The following is a 21,384-nucleotide window of genomic DNA, read 5'->3' on the forward strand; positions in this document are numbered from 1 at the left end:
TTAAGCTTCATTAAAAACTAGTTATTCGAAATGTTAATAATCGAAATAATCTCCATTGCTATCTACGGTCTTTTGCTATTTATCGTGCAGATGATCGCGATAAACGCTTAGTGGTTTCGAGGCGAAATGGTTATCCGGCCATTTTCATACATCTTCAACTTTAGAGTACCGCTGGTCAGTTATATGGGTCTGTATTGGTCTGGAGAAGTGGAAATCGAAAGGAGCCAAATCTGGAGAATACGCGGTGCGCCGGAGAATTTTCCCGCCCAAGCCAGAGTTCTTGGGCCAATTTTGCCGAATGTGGACGAGCATTATCATACAGCAATATCAATTTACGACTTCATTGGTCCGTAAATGGTCTTTTTTCCTTCGAATCTTCATTTAATTTGATCATTTTGATGTGATAACTTTCAACTGTAACAGTTTGATCAGATCCCCGAAGCTTGTAGTAAAAAGCCTCTTTTAGCAAGAATATTCGATTTTGCAGCTCAAGTGGATTTCCGGCCTGTATCAACTCATTTTTTCTACTCTTAGGATTGTCCAACGATATTCAGTTTTCGTCTCTCTCTCATCTTTTCGACTTTTTTCGTTTTCGGTTAGGTAGTGAGAAACCCATTTCCTTTCCTTTTGAATCTTTTTCATTACACGTAATCGAATTAAAATTGCTTGTTGAGGCACTTTTAACTGGTCCACAAGATTTTTATCAGTTTAAGATGGATTTTCGTCCAATAAAGTTTGAAGTTCTTCGTCTCGAAACCCTTTTTCTATATGCGGACGTGGATCGTCCCCATTCCAAAAATTACCCTCACAAAACTTCTTAAACCCCCTCGTAACAGTTGAAGCACCAACGGAATCGCATCTCCAAGCCGAATTAATCATTTCTGTAGTTTAAACAGTATTTTTGTTCAATTTGAAATAGAATGGCATTGATATTCTTAAATTTTGCCTGGAAACATCCACCTTTTAATGACGTTTTATGCACTAAATGACAGCTTGTGAGAAACTGACACTTTTTCCATATAAGACGGAACTACTAAACCACACATGCGCAAACCAATCGGATGTGTCTATCTACGTTTTTTAATGCGGTTAATCTCAGTGGTCAGTTCCTTTTCGTACTCCTGTTAAATACCGGATAACGGAAACCACTACTACTCGTGACCTTCGAATAAGTAATCCAGAAGAGGCACTTGACCTTCTATAAATTACGAAGAGCACAATGTGGTATATTTTATGGCTACTTGCATTAAGTGCGCAATTAATATTTTATCAATCCTTTGTGTCTCCCTTTAAGCAATCTTCATTTTGGGGTCATGCCCCAACGAGCTCGCATTACACAAGAGTCTCTCTTGTTCTTCTCGGTTTAGCCTTAATTAAACCATCCGAATCCCACTATCAATCATCGACGAATTATTATTTCAGCCCAACGAGATCCAGGTTAGTTTATACAACCCATATAAACCAAATCAGAGAGCATTAATAGGCCATAAATTTCCAGCTGTGTTTGGATGATGGTTCAATGGTAATTCTTCGTCTATCATTAACCTCATCCATGTTTCACGTGATTCATTTTAGATCAACATACACGCTCACCGATGTGGACCCATAAAATTCGTTTTACGTATTGATGAGTCTTCGCAGTTTTCTTTCAATCATCCCAAATTTTTTTTGCTCAACCTTCAGACTTGCAGACACTCTATATGAACTCCGCTGGCTTTAATGTTTACAGACATTGTGATGAAGGTAAATAAATAAATTCACCATATACCCTGTCATGATCGGTTTATGTATTAAAATGACTTCTAAATAAACTTTTACGGCCGTTAAGTATCATTTGCTCGCAGTTTTACGACCTGGCAGGCACGCTATAATAAAATCATGTGTAAAAATTTCTCATTTATTGATATCGATCTAGTTATATATCATAATGTTAAAGAGCCAGGTCTGATCAAAATAAACTATCTACTGAAGTGCAAAATTGAGTTCTCACACTGGCCAGCGTCGAAACTTGAATATCGGATAAGGAATTCTTTAGATTAAGATCTTAGCTAGGAACTCTTGCTGATGGTAAAGATTGATGCAGGCAGACATCGTGTATCATTATCAACGCTGCCATTCGGGTTTTAAAATGAAAACTCATAAAATTGTAGATTGAGTTGACCCTAAAATAGGGAGGCACAATCAGCATCCGTATTTAAGAAGTCGAGTTTTGGAGGGAAGGAGATGTGAAAAAATTTTAATGGAAATTTTTTAACAGTTCCTCATATAAAGAAGTCTTCCATGATATATATGATCCCAGACAATTTAGGGGAGGGGGGGGCAACGGTGTTTCTCCCTGGAGCATGGCTAAAATAGGACATGACGTTGTCTGTGAAAGCTAGACGTCTACTTAATAAGGTTACGTTAATCTGATCAATTTGATATGTCCAAGAGGTTATCCCGGAGTGTCTAAACGGTCAAGGAAGCTTGACCAATTGGGTGTGTCCAGAAAGTTAAGTTGGTATATCCAGTTTTCGCATTTCTTAGACGCAAGACCATTTGATGTCTTTGTCCTGAGTGGACACTAAGTGTAATGTAATTCCTTCAAATTTCTTCATGAGCAAGTTTAACTTATTTAGGTATGTACAGATGTATCTGCGAGGATAATTCTGATGAAGATCTCATATTTTTCTCGGATAATAAGGCGAAAATCATCTGTTGAGGTTTAATCTATCTTGAGGGAAAAATATACTGTCTGGTTTGTAATGGAGCAGCACATTTGAGCACAACAGACGAAGTAATTCATTTCATTGTTAAATAATGCACCTCAATCAGGTTTGCAAAAATGAAGAGCTCGGTTAACGAAAAGGCAATTATCGGTTAATTTATTGTCTATCTTTTCATATCGGGACATTTACTTTAACAGCGAGATGGATTTTCCACTGTTAAGTTCGAGTTATGTCGATTTAGCGAATCGGGGTTTTACTTAAATTCCATTTTTTACAAAGATAAGGGGTTGAAAGTTTTCTTATATAGTCTTATATAGTTTCTGATAAAAATGGACACTGAAATCTAGCTACGCCGGACATATGGCTAAGAAATAGTGACGTAAATAGGCGTAGCATGAGGGTACATTACAAGTTAGCACTGGATCCCCGGCAGAACACTTTCTGATTTCATGATGGTGGGGGTGCTGGCGGACTGCGCCGCGTTAACTCCGTGCCCTGCTGGGCACTCAGATTTTCTCTTTGAACATCTTATTAAGCAACATAATCTCAATACTCAACACATTTCGTATCCAGTTCTAAAAATAATCCAAAAAATTTAGCGCCACGCCAAGTAACCGACCTATAAAAAAATTTGCGATGATATCGGCCAGGATAGTAATCAAGGCCGCCGTCTCAGAATCGCCATCTGGACGTCTGCTCGTCCATAACCAGTTGGTCCGGTTGAACTTTTAATTTATACTTTCGCAAAATACACCATCAGACATCAAACGATTTCTAATTTTTTTCGTTTCTACACAGGTCAGGCGCCTGTCCTGGAATTAATATACCCACTGCTGTTATTTTCGCAACGTTCCTATTTGCCATTCGACCATTAGACCAGTTAACGTTTTCCAGAATCTTGGTCGAAAATATCGTTCAAATAATTGCGTAATTATAGCAACATTGTTTGCGTGTTGAACAAACCACGTGGCAGTGAGCTATTAAAAAAACAAAAACTACACGAGGCGTTGCCAGATGTTCCGCAGTTTCCCCATTTTCAGAACAAAAACGAAAAATAATATGAAGTTCGGTAAGTTCGGAACGTCTAAATCAAGGTCTCAAGCGGCCTAGTAATAGACAAGGAAAACAAACTTTGAAAATGTGATTCAGCGAATCAAAATTGTAGCAGCTCGTGTTAAAGACGATTAAAAAAACCGATTTCAGGGCGCCAGGTTTATTTTTTTAACTGTGAGTGACGTATTATGCAAGTCTCACAAATTTAAATATTTAGGATCGTTTACGTTAAAAAGGTAAAAGTTTCCACATTGTGGTGAAAGATACTTTGATTGGCTTCGCAAGTTGGAGCGATTGTTGCTAATTAGGTTGGATCGTTGCTCCTTTATGGCGAATTGGCAGGTTCACATTGTGCGCTGGTATGAGCATGGGCGTCAGAAAGTAAAGGCAAATATTGAGCAAGTGAAACTCTCAGATAGAAACTCACTGATAGGAGACCAATGAAAGTGATTAATGTTTTAAGTGTTCAATTTGCATTAAACATCAACTTTAGAGATAGACCTGTGAATGCCAGATTCTGAGAAGCTTCTGTGAACACTACCGTCCAAGCGCTTGGCGCAACTGATTTCTTCTAGTTTAAATCTTATAGGATCGCCGTTTGTTTTCTAGTAAAATAACTACCATAGATACTCTTCAAAACCTGTTATTAAAAAAAAAGCAAAAACCATCGAAATCATTAAATGACCATCGCAGTCTCTAGATCGTTCACCAATTGATTTAGTATGGGATGACTTAAACCGAAGAATTAAAAATAGTCTCCGTCTATTTCTAATCAACTTTGAACCTTTTTAAACAATGAGACATGTGAATATTTCAGAAAATTGCTAAAAAGAGAGCAGAAAATTTGTGAAGCAGTAATAAAAAACACGGGGGAGGGGATAATTTTGGTCAACGCAATAGAACTTTTATTTTGTAAGTTTTCTAGGGACAATTTGGGAAATTGATTTTAACACTCACGTGATTTTTGTTAAACATTTTATTGCCATTGAATTATCAACTGTGCATTGTTTAACTAAAAATAATAATTTTTCTCTTTTTGAAACTGTTTTTATTTCAAAAACCTTGAGTACTTCCAAACTTGTGGGAGGTAGCGTATCTATCTGTATATTACTTTATGTAAGTTTGATTACTACAGGACCTATACATCATCTCGGAGAATTCCTATTTGGCTCATGTCACGAAAGCTATTAATACCAGGGGTCAAAGGAAGGTTTTAAAGGTTCGGATGGCAACTTGGATTCTTGTATAGAATCCTTCATGTTTTATGAAAAAGTCTTTGAGCTTGCTGTATAAAATTAAAGAAAACTATTTTCGTAAAATAGCTCTTATCATGATAATACTGATACCGACAGTTGTACCGATTTGATCCAAATTGATTTAACCATATTAATTGAATACACTTTAAAGCCCAATTTACACCATTTGTTTTGATGGGATTTAGTCTCAAGTCCATCACCGTTCTTCTCGAAATCAATAAACTACTTTTTTCAGAACTTTCAAGATACTCAATGGGTCTCCAGTTATATCAATGAACCAGTCATCGTGGGTACGATTTCACCGAAATCCGCTTTTGGACAAAGAGGTTACAAGTGCGGGCAGTGACAGATGGTGCGGGACAAAAAAACTGGAAGCTTTTTGGCTTTTATCTCTTTTTGAATTGCGTCTCATTATTACATAATCGGTTCAGTGAATAAATATGTGAGGACGTGTGAGAAGGTCTCGCAACAGCTGCAACAACCCACGAAATGACAAAGCTAGATTTAATCGTTCATTTTTGTCTGAACTACAGATCCGGTCTTGCTTTAAGTACCCCCTTGTAAATTACGGTTAATAAATGCACTTAAAACCTACCCACCTGATGCACCGTAACGACTTTCGGAAAAAAGCCAAGACGATACCACCCAGTACGACGTGAAGAACCGCCGTTTTAACAAAAAAGCGTAAACTCCTCAAGGCTTCTAGTAAATCTGAAAACGTCCATTTATGGTCGGGTAGGATCATTTTTAGCACAACATATCCGTGTGATTGAGTTACCCGACGACAATTAGCGCGAAAATTGATAGCTAATTACACGCACTAATTAAGATTCATGTAAAATGATTCCAAGTCATCAGTCAAGTTCGACGGGGCACTTCCTATGGGAGGTTTCGTTTTGGTCTTTGTTGTTATTCTAGTGATTTTTGCAACTCAGAAATACACTTCAGATTCAAATGGACGATGAAAGCGAAAGCATCAGAATTTGGGTTGGAGGTCTTTAGATTTGGAACGAATTTGGATTCGGAAGGTTACCTCCCTATGACGTTATGGCTATGGCGTATTAGGCAGCAAGCATTTCAATAGATCTGAGCCGCAAGAAGGAACAGTAGGAAAGCATACGGATTATAGAGGTCCTGAACATTACTGATTGCATGATCGTCATCGCTTTAACACTATCGAAACTTGAGTACTGCAGATGTACCATTACCGTATGGGTATACAGGGTGTTCCAAAAATGTCATGGTAAATTTAATGAGGCTAGAAGGGACGTTGTGATGAACAATTTTTGCATAGAAACCCTAGTAAAAAATAAGCCGTTTTGACTCTATAACGGAGATATATCTCTAGAGCTACTTTTATTATAGTCATTTGTTTACAAAAAACTTCGATAATCAACTTAAGTGAATAGAGTAGAAACAAACAAAGTAAACATTTTTTTCATATATGTACACGTGTTTTTGCCAGGCGTACTTCCTGAGCTAGTGGACAATGCACGCGTTTCTATAGGTATGTGAGATAAAATGAGGTTCCAACATATGACAGTGCACCACGCACATTTTGCCCTAATTATCTATATCAACATTTTTATGAGCGACGGATCGGAAAATGCGAACGTATCAGGTGGCCAGCGCAAAGTCCGGATTTAAGCCTGTTAGATTTTTCCCGGGGGGTTACATCAAGTTGTTGGTGTATCGAACTGCTGTCGCCACCCCAGAACATCTGTTGTACATCTTACAACGGGTGCGCAATCGAACGATCAAATTTATGTAACCTAGTTAGGGGTCCTCATTTCGAACCTTTATTATTTATTTTTTACATTATCTTTAATAAAAATGAATTAAATTTCGATTTTTTTTTCGGCGTCAACAAGCTGATATTTGAGCAAAAATATCTTTGTAGCCAGAACGACTCGTTTTTTTTTTTCTAAGAGTTTCGATGCAAAAACTGTTCACCGCAAATTCCTCTATAACCTGTCATGAATAGGAAGAAGTATGATTATTTACCCCAAAATCTCCGATTTAACATAATTTTTTGCATTCCTGGCTGTCTAAAAAACATATAAAGTTGATAAATTCCAGAACTGAATTACATCATACAAACTATTCGTGTCGTCAATGCCAGCCCAGTGGATCATACGATAGACCATCCTTGCCAAAAATAAGCACTCAGCATAATCGAAAAATGCAACAAGGCACGTATTTGATGCAGTAAGTAATTTTCGGGGAACCCATTTAACAAAATTGCATAAATGATCATTTTCGGGTTCCGTTACCGCTTTTCGTCGAACCACACTCATCTATCTGAACCACAACTTAGCATACAAACGAAACGAAAGCGTTGCTTAGGGGATTACTGAATTGCAAATAGTGAATTTTAACTGAAATCGTATAAATCTGGCAATTCTATTTAAATTTCTTAATCACCCAACCAAAACTGAAATTTCTGATCGAAGCACTATTGCTTTCATTAATATTACATTCTGCCCTTGTCTTACAAATGTTTCTGATAAGGAAGGAAGAATGTCCATGGACATCGGTGGCTACGAGGGCGGAACCAAAGCACTAAAGGATGCCATGAGAAAATCCGAACTAAGAGAAACTTATCTTATTATTTTTTATGCTCATAAACTGGGCAATTCTGGAGACCTCGCATATGGTGGAGAAAACCAAGCAAAGACTTCACTTACCATGCCATGACATAAGCTGACAGCAATAGCTGAGTTGGGGTCGTTTTTGAGCCTCCCTGTATAAAAGCAGCCCGACAGTTTGGGGTCGTGAGGGCGTCGATGAGCCGTGTCTTTCCCATGGGTCACAATCTATCAATTTTGGCAATTAATTAATCTTATTGAAGAATCCAAGGGTTAATTCGGACTTACATGAAGGCTTGGAGCTACGAACTTATCATTGCTCTCCAACTCCAGAAAGAGTTTTTGTTTAAAGGCATCGATTTCATATTTGGGATGAGGATCCCAGATTTCAGCGGATTTGTGCCTGAAGTGGCCGCTGTGATGTCGCATCGAAGAAGTACCTGGAAAGGAGTAGAAAACGTACAATTTACGGGGTTAATTCTTATAATTTAAATTGAAAAAGTTGTTTGTATAAAATATTTATGTATTGATGAATATTTTTATGATATGCTATTAGAAAAAATAAATGAACATCAGAGTCTGGAAAAATCAATCAATGTTAAATTGTTTTTAATGGGTCCCCCCATATATTAATGCACATTTGGATTCCATCAGTTTTTCTATTTCCCAAAATATACGGGGTCTCCCATTTAAAGCTGTAATTGAGGATTACTCAAAAACAGTGCGTTGTATGAAAAAAAGTTTCAAATAAAACTTGTCCGGTAAAGAGGGGGATATATCATGAAGATAATAATTTTTAGCCAAAAGGTCATTTTAAACTAATTTCGAGGGCATTTTGTTTTTCAAATGGTAACCTCATATTTTTTTACAAATTTTTGTAGACCTAAAAAAATTAATATCTTTTATTTAAACAATTTTTTATTAGACTATTTCTTGCCGAGTCATCTTTGATTTTAGTACAATTTTTGAGATAGTCAAAATTATTGCATTTTTTTCGAAAAAAATTTTTACAATGCATAGTTTGTTTAACACTCATAGCAATTCTTCTGTCTAATAAAAAAAAAATAAATAAAAACATTTCTTAAAATTCTTCGTGTTAGAGTCTACCTTATAATAACATCTACAGGAAATCGATATACTTTTTTCAACAATCTATCTAATTATTTTATGTGAAATTATTCAAAAATTATTCTTTTCATTTCGATATTTAATAATTGAAATAGATCGCTATACTTTGAATGAAAAATTAGAAATGAGTTTTATTTAAGGGGAGGCTGGAAGAGATGTTAGTCGGACAGTACAAATTTATGTTGAACGACTTTCAATAGTGTCATTAAAAATTTCAAAAAAACGAAAACGTTCGAAATTAAAAACCGCAATTGCTCCCGAAGTGCAATACATAAAGGCGTAATCAAATAGCAGTTCGTGCAGCTGTTGCCTTCGATCCCCATGTAAGTTGTCGTTAAATTGCTGCTGACTCAGGAATATCAAAGACAAGTTCCCAAAAAATTTTGAAGATGAATAAATACCATCTTTACCACATATCTTTACGTCAGGAACTCCATGGAACTGATTTTGAAAACCGAGTTAATTTTTGTAATTGGGCAAGCCAAGAAGGATTGGTATGAGTTTTAAACGAACTCTGCATTGTACAACTTTTTTAGAAAAAAATACAACAATTTTAACTGTCTCAAAAATTGAACAAAAATCAAAGATAATTCTGAAGCAAAACGTCTAATAATTTTTTTTTTCAAATAAAAGATATTCATTTTTTGAAGGTCTATAAGGATCTCTCAAAAAAAGTTGCCTTTGAAATGACCTTAAAATGACGTTTCGACTAAAAGTCATTATCTTCCTGGCATGTCTCACTCTTTACCGGACAACTTTCATTTGAAATTTTTATCCGCACAACGTACCGTTTTTGTGTAATCTCCAATCACAGCTTTAAATGGGACGCCCTGTATAATGTCAAAGTTTGCTTCAGTAGTTTTCGATATATTTTAATTGAGAAGACGGGGTGCGCCGCCACGGCGCGTGAACGATGGATTAAAATACGGTAATTCCTCAAAATAAAATAAAACGTGCGCACATTAATACCCTACTGACCTATGATGAAAGATATTTTATCAAAGTAATCGAGTTAACAAAATAAATAAGAAACTGAAATAATTACAAATATTCTATCATATCATCGAGGCAAGATCTGGGCTGTTTGGAGGCCGCAGACTAGTTCCTGCTTTGTCTATCCACATTTCATAGCTACTGTATAAACAATTTATTACTTTTGCTACATTGTGTGGAGGCGCTTCATCTTGGTGTCCAATTAGGTTGTTATACTTTATCATAGGACATGTTTCTAGCTCATTTTCTATGTTAATTCCTACATCCTCATGAAGCACTGAGCCAATGAGTTCGTTTAGGTGGATGCCACATCAAACGTCGATTAAAGTACGACCTTGACGTGGGATCTCCCTTTTAGAACGAGGATTGTCATTTGCCCAAATATGAGTATTTATTCTATTATAAGTGCCAGCTCTTGTGAAAAATGCTTTGTCGGTCATAGTATCTTCTCAATGATACCTTGGTCTTTCGTTGAAAACCCGGGTATACTTAATAACTATTATGCGCAGCATTTCGTCGCAATGTTTAACAATAAATTTGCCATAACTTGTCAAATTGTAAAAATGAGCCCTATCCAATTTGTGGTTTTAATGCCCGATTGCGCCATTCAAAAAAGTTCTAATAGTTACCAAGTCTTATCTGAAGATTAATCACATCAGAAAATGACCTAATAACTATCGCCAAAACGTAACTATTTTCACTAATTTGATCTTTTAAAAAATCTCACAAAAATAAACGAAGCTGGAGCAATCGCTCGTCAATCCTTATCGTCCCGAAAACTACAGGGGCGTTGAGTGAATCGGTAATTCTGTAAACGAATCCTCGTTCTATATAATGAGGAATTCCGATCGTTACAGGTATTCCAAACAAATTACGAGTAACTGATTCAATTCGTTAATTAGGTTAGCGATTGATCCGTCTGGATTTTCATAGAAAAACTCACTTTGCTCGTTGGAATTCTCGTCATCAGGATTGATCTTCAGCGGCTTCACGAAAGTTGCTTCTTGCGGTTCCAGGTCGTCCAAGTGCGACTTCTCTATGAGTTCTGCAAGAAAAAGAGGAACTAATTACTTATTGTCTTCAATAATTGACTCATTAAAATACTTCGTGTGACAGATGAGATTACCGTAGCATACCAGGAAAACAAAACATGGTAATGTACGATTAATCCACTAACTACCCATTGTATATGGGTTCGAAACAAATTACCATCGACAACATAATTATGAAAGGATGCTTAATGTTAGAGCATTAAATCAGAGTTCTTCTGATGACGGGTCATCACGCTCGGACCAAGGTTAACGTTGCTAGAAAAAGCATTCCGGCAATGCAACAAAGAAAAATGTATCTTTATTAGACAATGACTTTTAAATTGGAGATGGCTTTTTTTTCAAGGAGGTGATTATAGAACAATAGTAGTACTTCCTACTGGATTTTTTAAGGTGTCTGAGTCAGTACGACCGATCGAAGCATCAAGAGGCGAGGTCGAAATTAGAGGATATTCTGAAGTCATAAATCCCCAAAATATCATGGGTTTAGGTTGGAAGGGCGCCGCATAAAAATTGGCGTTATTCACAGAAATTTCCAAGAAGGTTCATAATTTTGGCGAATAAGTGGTGACTGGTTCCTTTCTCGCCACTTTCCCCGTACTTCCAGTATTTTCTTTTTCTGATATTTTTCGACAGTCTTCCTGGTTTAATTTTAATTAGTTCCTATGACTCCACAGGCTCTCCAAACAACTAATGGGAACGCTTTGCTATTTTGGAACCTTCCAGACTGTCGTGTGGCGTCTTCCATAGCTCCTCTGCTAACTGAGTTTCAATGCGTTCTGTGCTCAGCACGCGTCTGTTTTGAAAGCGTTCATGAGTTGCGCTCAAGTTTTATTCTGCTCATCGCATGTACTCTAACGGTAATTTTCGACCAACTCGCTGCGCTCACACTTGCCTGAAACCCACTATGTCGAATCAAAAATAGCATTTAGCCAAAAGTGCTAAAATAATAATAACGGAAACGCATTAAAACTATAAATCTAAAATAAAAAAGCACTTTGCAAAACTATTGACCCGACCTTGAGTAAATCTTCTCAAGAACTTGTAAATTCTAGTTTATTTTCGGCTTTGTTGTTTTGTCTGGATAAGTTGTGATATTTTTGATACAGTGCCAGCCATTTACTATTATACATCCAAGATTTCACAGAGTGAAACGTGACTCCAACTCATTAGGGCACAAGCCAAGTTATGATCACATGCAATTTTTTAACAATCGTTATAGTTGCAGACCTAGAGATGTTCTATTAATAAATTATTTTCGAAGTGTCTTCTTCCAAACTACCGCTTTAACTTGGAATGTTATTTATTTTAGTTATGTCATTTATTATAATCTCAGTTTAGCTAAACAGCATTCCAAGGCTTCCGATCTTTACAGTATTGCAAGCTCGATTAATTCATTTGGAATAGCTGCTGAGAGTGCGTTCTCCATGAAGATCGCTTTGGTTCTTACAACTTTTCCTGCTTCTCGAGATATTTCTAGACATATAAATTAATATTTATTGCCTGATTGCGGAGCTCCCCCTTTGATCACATTTAGGTAATTCTTTCCCATACGACTCTGACCTGCTTGCACATAAATTTCGTCAATTGAGGTAAAAAGAGTACTTTATGTATATAAGGAAAAAGTTCATTTTTCCTATATTTTCGTGCCTCCGAGTTTACAACTTGCAGGTTAGAGCACGTCAATCAGAAGTAATGCTTTGCTGGAGTTCTCGGTGTGTGGGCAGAGAAGGGGTGCCTGAGGCGACGCTTGCTCATGATGCATTTGCCCATAACAGGTACGAGGGTACCGGGGGTAGAGGAAAGTGTCCGGGGTAAATCCCACACTATCCGGTTGCTGGAAGATCGGACTGGGTATGTTTGAAAGATTTTACCTCGTAAAATAAATAATAAGCAGAAACACGTATCGCCGGTGTTCGGTTGCTAAATGTGTCCTCTAAATACTCTTAACATATCCAACCATTCATATTCTTGTTTGGAACTTCCAATGGCCGGTTAGAAACAGCAGGCATCCATGACAATACTATCATGGTCGTAGAGAACGAATTTTCATTTCAAATTTTGGGCGGATCGGTGCTCCAATGTGCTGTAGTTCCCATTTCCCTTGCTTTTTTTCAAGTTTTCCAGGGTACACTCGCATATGCGTATGTCTCCGGACATAATAGCTTTTCCTGTTCTCACGTGCCTAATGAAGCCTCTAAGTAGGAACATGCGTTGCTCAACATTTTCTTTCGTTTCTCCTTCAACGGTAATGAAATTTTGCGGAAGCGGCACCCCTTTTATCGGTGCAAATATTGTTTTGTTCGGATTAGTTTAGGTTCCTGCTCAGGAACCGCTTCTTAATTCAGGGGCCTTATTCATGCAAATTTTCAGCTTTCCAAATTTTTCCATATGCTTTAGCTTATGTTCTTAACAAGTCGTAGGAGGACAGGGAGCTGCTTGACGCTCCTAGCGATTTGTAAATGCTACAAATCTTGACGAATACCAGACAAAATCGCGCGTGTCCGCTGCCAATATTGTGTCCGCTCACTGAGACTGTTGTATTGTGGAAAAGCGTGAAATATACATTCGCTCCCGCGTCATGCGATTGATGTTTCATGTTTTAATTTCGGGGGCCAATGCGAGCACGCGCGCAGTTCTGAACGACCCGTTGAGAGTACTTTGTAAAAATGACTGGGCAATAAATGTGTTCAGAAGCATGTTTTGGACCACATGGGTTAGAAATTTATTACGTATTTTCGACACTAACTCCTCTGTTTCGTTCCTGTTTCAGATAGAACCTCTCACATTATCGCCCGTCAGTATAGCGTGACATCCTTGAGGAGTTTTATGACTGTCTGACAACTGTGGGAAAACTCTCGCACCCAAATCAACTCAATGAGATCGACCTAAAATGGTTCGAAGAACCGACACACCACCCATATCCCTATTGCTAATCGCAACCGAAAGGTGACACGGAGGAATGCATTGCAGTTCCAGGATGTAGACAACCTATTTTAAAGTTCCTGACACATTTCAAACCTGAATATGAAATATTATGCAAATTTCTTATACTCGCTTGAGATAGAATCGGCCAAAAATGACGTGATTTCGCTGGCAGTTTTAAATATTAATGCAAATTAGATCGGACCAACCTCACCGCGAGCCATCAGATGTCTCGCGAATAAGAATCACAAACAAGTAGTAGCTACCCACTTTGTCAGAAGCAACCATGGAAGGTTGATGAAGCTGGAATTAAGAATCTGTCGGGGTATTCTGGCTGTTACGTTAAGAGCGCGCGATAAACCACGAGTGTCTCCAGAAGCATTCGATATTGCAAAACTCTTAAAGATACAAAAATAAATCTGAAAAATCGTTGAACAATGTAAAATAACTTCACATGTATCTCTGACATTTCCGCTTCAGTAGGTTCACACGCTTAATCAATGCACCCAGTACTGAATGGCATTTGAGCACTATAAATTAATAACTATTACTCATTAAACCGCGCTTTATATGCAAACCTTTTGTTTAATAATGATAATAATTAATATACACTAGTCTTTAGGTGTTACAAGCTGGTAATTAACATTGGTGAGCACAACCCACACCGTTTCGCAACACTTTTTGAACAGTTAACAAACGAAAGCAAATGTATTCTAAATGATATTAGATCGTTCTATCGAAAAATTAGCAATTATTAATTTTAAATTGTTTATTAGATAATAATGCAAATTAGTTATGTATTGATTGGATATTCATTATGTTATGACATTAATTGGCAGTGTTCTTTAGGAACGAAGCTACTTTAACAGCATGATGGATGACACTATTAAAAACCTGCTCATTACGATAAAATGTCTTCATTTAAAAGCTAATATTTCTTTTAAATTGCTAAAATATCTTAATAGTTGCTCCTCGCTAACGCCTGAACCGGCAGCCATTGACGGGTTTCTGGAAAACCTTAAAAAACGGGGATATTTCTGCTTACTGCAGTTCCATCGATGTTTTCCTCAGTTTTGTTCAAGGAGAAATTCTACTGGATTTAATCCAAAAGGAAACACGATATCATGACGATCAAATCGAAAACTATGATGTTGTTTAAGTGAAACCAAGTAATTTTGAAGTAATTGACGGAAAGCAATTTCTCGGATTTTGTACCTCGCTAACAAAGCCCTATTTTCGTTCTCGACGATAACCGAGACTCTTCATCGCACTGGAATAATTCACGCAAGCCCTGACGGGGTGTTTGACCCCAATCAGGGACCCCGATGCAACACACCCCGCTTCTATACCTCCTCCCATTTTTCCGAAGATTTTTGCAGACTTCGCCTTGCATAAACGGCATTTTTGTTGTGTTTCCAATACCAGCCGAGTCATAAATTCAAATCTATGTGTACACCGACCACTACGTGTCTACCTACGCATTCCGAAATGGAAGCACGCAAGATTGCATTCTTTAGCCATAGTCACATTTAATGTCTCTCTTTATGTTGGGCCTTTGGTCATATTTCACTCTCGCAGGACGATAACATCTAGGTTAGTAAAGCTGATGGCAAGCAGAGTATACAGGGCTGTTCAAAATGAACGCTCAAGATTAATATTTTCTAAACCCGTAAGAACTGCCCGCTTTAGGCTTTTTTTGAGCTCTAGCTTTGCTGGAAATGGTACTACTAAACCGCAGGGATTATCTATGAACGAATTAGTTACTTACGTGCGAAAAGAAGTTGAATGCTATTCGGGCCGGTCGCTAATGGTGTTGAGATATTCAAGGAGGTGATTCTGTAGATTGTTCTAAGACGAAATTGTCAAGGAAGGGAAAAGGAAGGGAAGGATAAGAAGAAAAGAGAAATGTGCTGTAGCACCCTGTATCTTGGAAACGACTCATCTTAGACTATCCCGTTATATAATATTTTCGTCTTAGAGCAATTCAGAGAATTAGCTCTTTAAATATTGGAACATCCTTAGGGACCACTCTGCATAGGGTGGTCCACATAGAGTGCAGGATTCATGTAGCGTCCAAACTTTTGCAGGTGCCGATTTCTAACAAAAGGGAGGTTCCGTCGCAGGGCTTGGGCTACATTTGACAATCTCCACAAAGTAGCGACTTTTTGCCAGCCGGCAGTTCAGTCGGTCGTCTACAACTATATTGATCTTCCAAAAATTTGACTCTACCTGTTTCTACCGATACGAATCAAAATGACCGGTCTTAGAAAAAATTATAAAGTATCTTCATTTTACGGCAATTTTTACATATGTAGATTTTGCTTTGTGTTCTTTTCTTATTGTTCTTGCCGCGCGGGCCATTTCGGCTACCTAAGAATTCCCGTTCTGTATCATAAAACTCATAATTTTCAACGTTCGAACATTCAATAGGCGCGACGGTTATATTTTCCAAAAACAGAAGATTTCTTTCCTTTTGCCATTTTTGGGATCTGGCGGTAATTATGAAAATTAATTGAAACTAACAATAAGATAATATTTCTATGTGTAATTAATTTGCTCAGCAAAAAAATATAGTTTTGAATACGTCAGTATCCAAAGAAATGTTTCTTTCCGGTATTCTCAACGAAATTTCAGTACCGCCACACCTCGAAGTAAATCGACGACTGCCAGCATATTTGTGCGTCATTGTCACCCGAATGTCCTTTGTTTCGCTCGTGCTGCGATTGCGCAGTATCAAAAATCTATTGTAGTTGCGCAAAACTTTTTCCATCACATAGAGAAAAAATGCCCAGTACCTTTGACTGGTTTGGTATAAGTTGCAATGATAGTCAGAAATTTTTTGATTCTGATTATCGAATAAAACTAACCATATTCATTTAATTACCGTTACAAATATCACGGCATCGTTAAAAAAAATTAAAATTAAGAAGGAATTTGTAAATAAATTTATAATGCCAGTTATTTTAGCTGGTGTGGTAAATCTAGTGTTAATTGGAAGAAAGATATTCATGAGGACGGACAATAAATCGGCTGATAAATGCATGCCCGTGCCTATGCATCCCAATCCCGATTAAACTATCCGCTGACAAAAAGTCCGTAGTCTACGAGTACACTTAAAAATAGTGAGCATTATACAGAGACCTAAAAAAATTGAAGCAATTCCAACGTATGTTGTCTTACACGGGACATCCAGAACATTATGAAAATCAAATTTCAAATCTTACTAAAACCCAATGTGACTCAGCTATAGGTGGACAGTGTTGATTCAGCCCGGCTTCTTTCACTTCGCCTTTGATTTCTATGATCGACTGAAACAACCTGGCCTTCTCTCCTTGTTGCATATCAATTTCTCAGCTTCAGAAATAAAAATCGCTCGGTTTGACCAACAGCAGTTCGCTTAGTCGTACTTCATCGCAGTACCAATGGTTTTTGCGCACAATTTTCTCGAGCACATAAATTTACGTAAAATATATCTAACGAAATCACCTAAATTTCTGACGCTTGATTATCATTCTTCCATTATTACATATCGGATTTGCTCAGCCAAGCTGAAATCGCATTGATTTCCATTCATAAGTAAATCTTTTGACCAAGGTTATCCAACCTCGGTCATTCGTTTATCTGAACAAATTGATACATCAGATAAATTGAAGATTTATCAACGATGATGTGCTGTACATACTACTATATGTTGATAAATTAGCTTTAATTAGCTCTTTATGGTTAAATAGTTCCTTGATTTGTTTTTCTCATATTTCCAACTCACTCTGAAGGTTACGGTTTCTAATTTTCACTGTTATTAACTAAAAATACAGTGGGGCCCGTGTACTGTAAAGTTGCTTCAAAATGAATTGGATGTCAAAAGCCTATATGAACTCCCACGTGGTGACCCTTGGATGCCTCTTTCCCGAGGTTGGATAACAAAACCTGGAGGAGCGAGACAGAGGTAACAGACGCGGAAGGCCGAAGGATGTATGTTCAACGGGTAAAACTAGAAGGAACAACCTACTGCATCATCACCAATCCACATTTGGGGCAAACACGAGAGGGAAGGCCATAGAAGATCTAGATCAAATGATGAAGGTATCAATCATTCAAAGACGTATGGATGCCAGAACGCGAAGAGGAAAGTCTCAGGAGGAAACACGAACGTGCGGAAACACTTTCGATTAGTGACGGATGTGTGGATCGGGATTGGTAACAATGTGATTCGGAACCAGAAAGGCATAAACAAAGCGATTGGAAGAAAGGAGAGTGGTGTTCCTCCGCACTTAAAGGAGCATGGGGAGGCGCGAAACCATCACAAAGAGGGGGAAGAAATACAACAAGATTAAAATGACCCAAGAGACAGCAGATGTACTAAAAACACAACGGAGCTAACCTCAACTCCGCACATTTACGTCCCTTCTGCTGTCCGAATTAGTTTAATACTTCTGACTGTCAATATGTGAATTCACTGTGAATCTGCAAAATTTATCTGGTAATCACACGAGGATACGTAACATGATTATTATCACAGGTTATTATACGTGCCTTTCAACTTAAAAATTGATGAACACGAAGAGAAAAAATAAAAAACAAACTAAAAAAAGTACAAAGTGTGTGAGATTTACAGGACATTTATGACTGAATTTGTCAAATAAAAAAATTGCGGGGAAACACGGACGGGATAAAGTGGTTTTGAATGGTGCCCAGACAAAGAAAAAATTCTAATGAGGCTCTTGATACTGAATGATTGAACCAAATCGGATTAACGTTTTATGAGAAAATGTAGTTCCAAACAAGCCAAATAACTTGGGTTTCCGTTCTTTTGTAGGGGCGTGAAATACGTGAAGCAATCATAAACTCTTGAATATCTCAGTTTAGTTTAAATTTGTTGTCAGGAACTGAAGAGTCGAGTCATCTCAACCTCTTCGGTGGTGTAGTTTCTTGTACCTTTTTTAGACACGGTGATAACAGGACCGCTACGTGGTGATATGAAATCCCAACTTTGTTAGTATAATTGCATTTAGTATTTCAGAGTCTTTTTGGGGCAGAAACTCACAGAGACGAGTTAAAAAAAATGAAAACTACTTTTTCAGCTTTTTTGGACTAAAGACATTTTTTTGCACGGAGACCTATTCTGCAGAGTTACAAATAAGCTGGATGATCCATTTTCCTAAGAAACAGTAAATGTTATGATACCGAGGAGAAATTTTACACAATTTAATCCGGTGAAAAGTCCAATTTTTGTTATAAAATCCATTTCACGTTAACGTTTTATTACCAGGAAAACAGTTTTCTTTATTTTGCCATGATTTCGCAATTTAGATTTCGTCGAAACCATGGAACATTAAACTTATTTTTATCATATTCTGTTCAATACTTGCATATCTCAGTGTTTAATTATTCCACGAATAAAGATTGAAAGATAGTGCACACTTTCATCAAAACAAATAAATTAATTATTTTTATTTTTAAACTTAATTTCTTTCTTTTCTTTTAATCTCCTTTATAGACTTGTCCCCCAAGTTCCTTTTAAGACAAACAAATCACGCGTTTGTAGTAAATTTTGACAGAAGAATCGTTTAACAACAACACGAAGTGTTATCTTTTTCTGCTCGTGCTAAACGGGATTGCTGAAACAAACATTAACAGATGTGTCGATTTTGTCTGAGTTTTGTCATTATTGGAAACGAGTTCATAAAGTTTAGAAGCAATAACCGATTCTTTGCATTGCTGCACTATCAAAAATAGTCTTAAGTAAAATAAAGATCATTTTGAATAAAGGTGATCATATGCTATCATGACTAGAAATTTTAAGTACTCAAATGAGCATATCAAGCTTTATGTGATTACTCCACATGTAATCACTCAAGAGTTTTAGAGCAACTTTTAAGACAGTTTGACGATGTTGATGTGAGCGACCTTGGCGCGTGTCGACTGACCTTAAAAGTTGATTTATCATTTGAGTTTACAATTATTTACAAATCATAAATTCATCGTTTTAGACAAGAACGAATGACTATAATGGCAAACAATGCTTTGCCGGAGTCACTGAATGATAGCTGGTTCCAGGTTTTTAACTCGCTCTCTTAAAGGAGCAACTAAACTAAACTAGTACATGATATCCTTGCGAATATGCAAATCGCTTCGGAATTTTAACACACGATGCTGCTTCCAATACTGTTATCTCACTTTTAACACACGATGCTACTTTCACTTTTTTTTTTATCTCATCTGTAATACACGATACTATTTCCACTTTTTTGCTCACCATTAAAGGCTTGACAGAGACTTTCTGAAGGATCAAGCGTAGAATAATGATATCTGATTAAACGCATGGAAATGGAGATTGATAGTTCGCTCAATAATCTGGAGAATCTGTCGGACAGCGGGTGGTTTGTCCAACGATGCTCCATGTCAATCGCAGCTTTAATTTAAAACGTTAATATCGTTATTGGATCCGATTTTGTTCCGAGACCTTTAAGTTGCGCCCTTCACATGAAAGATACAAACTTTCGAGTTTTTAGCTGTCTGATTCAGAATTTTTAAATTTATTACTCAGCTCTGAAAGTCTGTAGCTGCCTTCTTGAAGAAAAATAGAAATACCGTTAATTTAATTTATAATAGATTTTCTTCGGCTGCCTAGACTCCAAATGGAGGGAAACTGGGATGGAGAACCTAACGGGTAAAAACATAGCGAAGTATCGCCTCTCGTCGGGCACCTTGATGTTTACCTCCCAATCTGGCGATGGTAAATCAACTGAAGTTGTTTATTCAGCATCGTACCTCGTCCCTCACAGTCGTGAGGTGCTTGAAACTTGCCCTGTGATTGGTTCTCTCAATCTCCCACTCCCTCTATACGACAACAGTACAAGTTGCGTTTAATCAGCAGTACCCCATATGTTCGCTCCACTGGAAGCACACATTATACATTGTGGGTGAAGGAGCGGAATATGCGGTGCTGCTTGAGGTACCAAACCAAATTTAACAGAAACAAAGCATAATTAATAATAGTCATCATATTAAGGTATTTTACGAGTCACTATCACTATGTGAATAAGACAACATTTTGACTACCTCTCTGTTAGTAGGAAATAAGACAAATGAACTTCGATAAATGGCGATACGAATTCTTCATTATGTTAATCAGCAGCGATGTTGATTAACGGTGAATGTGGCGAGGAGCGATGCTTTTATTATATTTTTACCCCTGAAGAATCCCTGAGTTAGTATTTTGTGGGGAAAATTCTCTGAAACGTTCACTCAAAAATTAACTACTATATCAGGTCTTTTTTACCCCAATAATTTGAGATTGTTCCCTCCGAATTTTTTTCACACTTTCTTTTTATTTTTATTTTTTCTTTTAGTTCACAAAACTCACTTTCAAGTGTTCCTCAGCGGTCTTCTAAGATACAGATAAGTTTTTGAATCACTTTAGCGTATTATTTGACCACACTTTTCTCGACCGCCGCAACCAAAAATTGGTGATGAATGAGGTTCTGGTTAAACCTCGTCCATGTTCACAACACATTTGCCACTCGTCCTCCATTCTTCGCCATTCCCTGAAGTTCCACCGCGGCGAGGGCAAACCTGGATTAAACAAACCCGTTCCAGAGAGGTGTTTTAGAGTGGAAATTGTTACTGAAGTTCAGGTTGCCATGTCCAGCGTTCGAGCGGCTCCAGCCAACGAGACATTTCA

At 37.4% G+C, this 21,384-nt stretch overlaps 1 protein-coding gene across 5 annotated transcripts in view; it reads right to left on the bottom strand.

Annotated features, from left to right (window-relative positions):
• The window catches only part of AdamTS-A (ADAM metallopeptidase with thrombospondin type 1 motif A), a 91,944-nt gene that overhangs the window by 22,866 nt on the left and 47,694 nt on the right, over positions 1–21,384 (bottom strand). For 4 of the 5 annotated variants that reach the window (XM_066288382.1, XM_066288381.1, XM_066288380.1 and 1 more), the window contains exons 4-6: positions 10,670–10,771; positions 7,894–8,045; positions 7,705–7,833 (exon numbers count right to left, since the gene is read on the bottom strand). In XM_066288382.1, coding sequence (XP_066144479.1) covers positions 7,705–7,833; positions 7,894–8,045; positions 10,670–10,771 — 383 coding nt within the window. Of the gene's footprint in view, positions 1–7,704; positions 7,834–7,893; positions 8,046–10,669; positions 10,772–21,384 lie in introns of those variants that run through there. The other variant, XM_066288383.1, reaches the window with a different exon arrangement.

This window comes from Euwallacea fornicatus, chromosome 12 (assembly GCF_040115645.1).
Source record: "Euwallacea fornicatus isolate EFF26 chromosome 12, ASM4011564v1, whole genome shotgun sequence".
Lineage (NCBI taxonomy): Eukaryota > Metazoa > Arthropoda > Insecta > Coleoptera > Curculionidae > Euwallacea > Euwallacea fornicatus.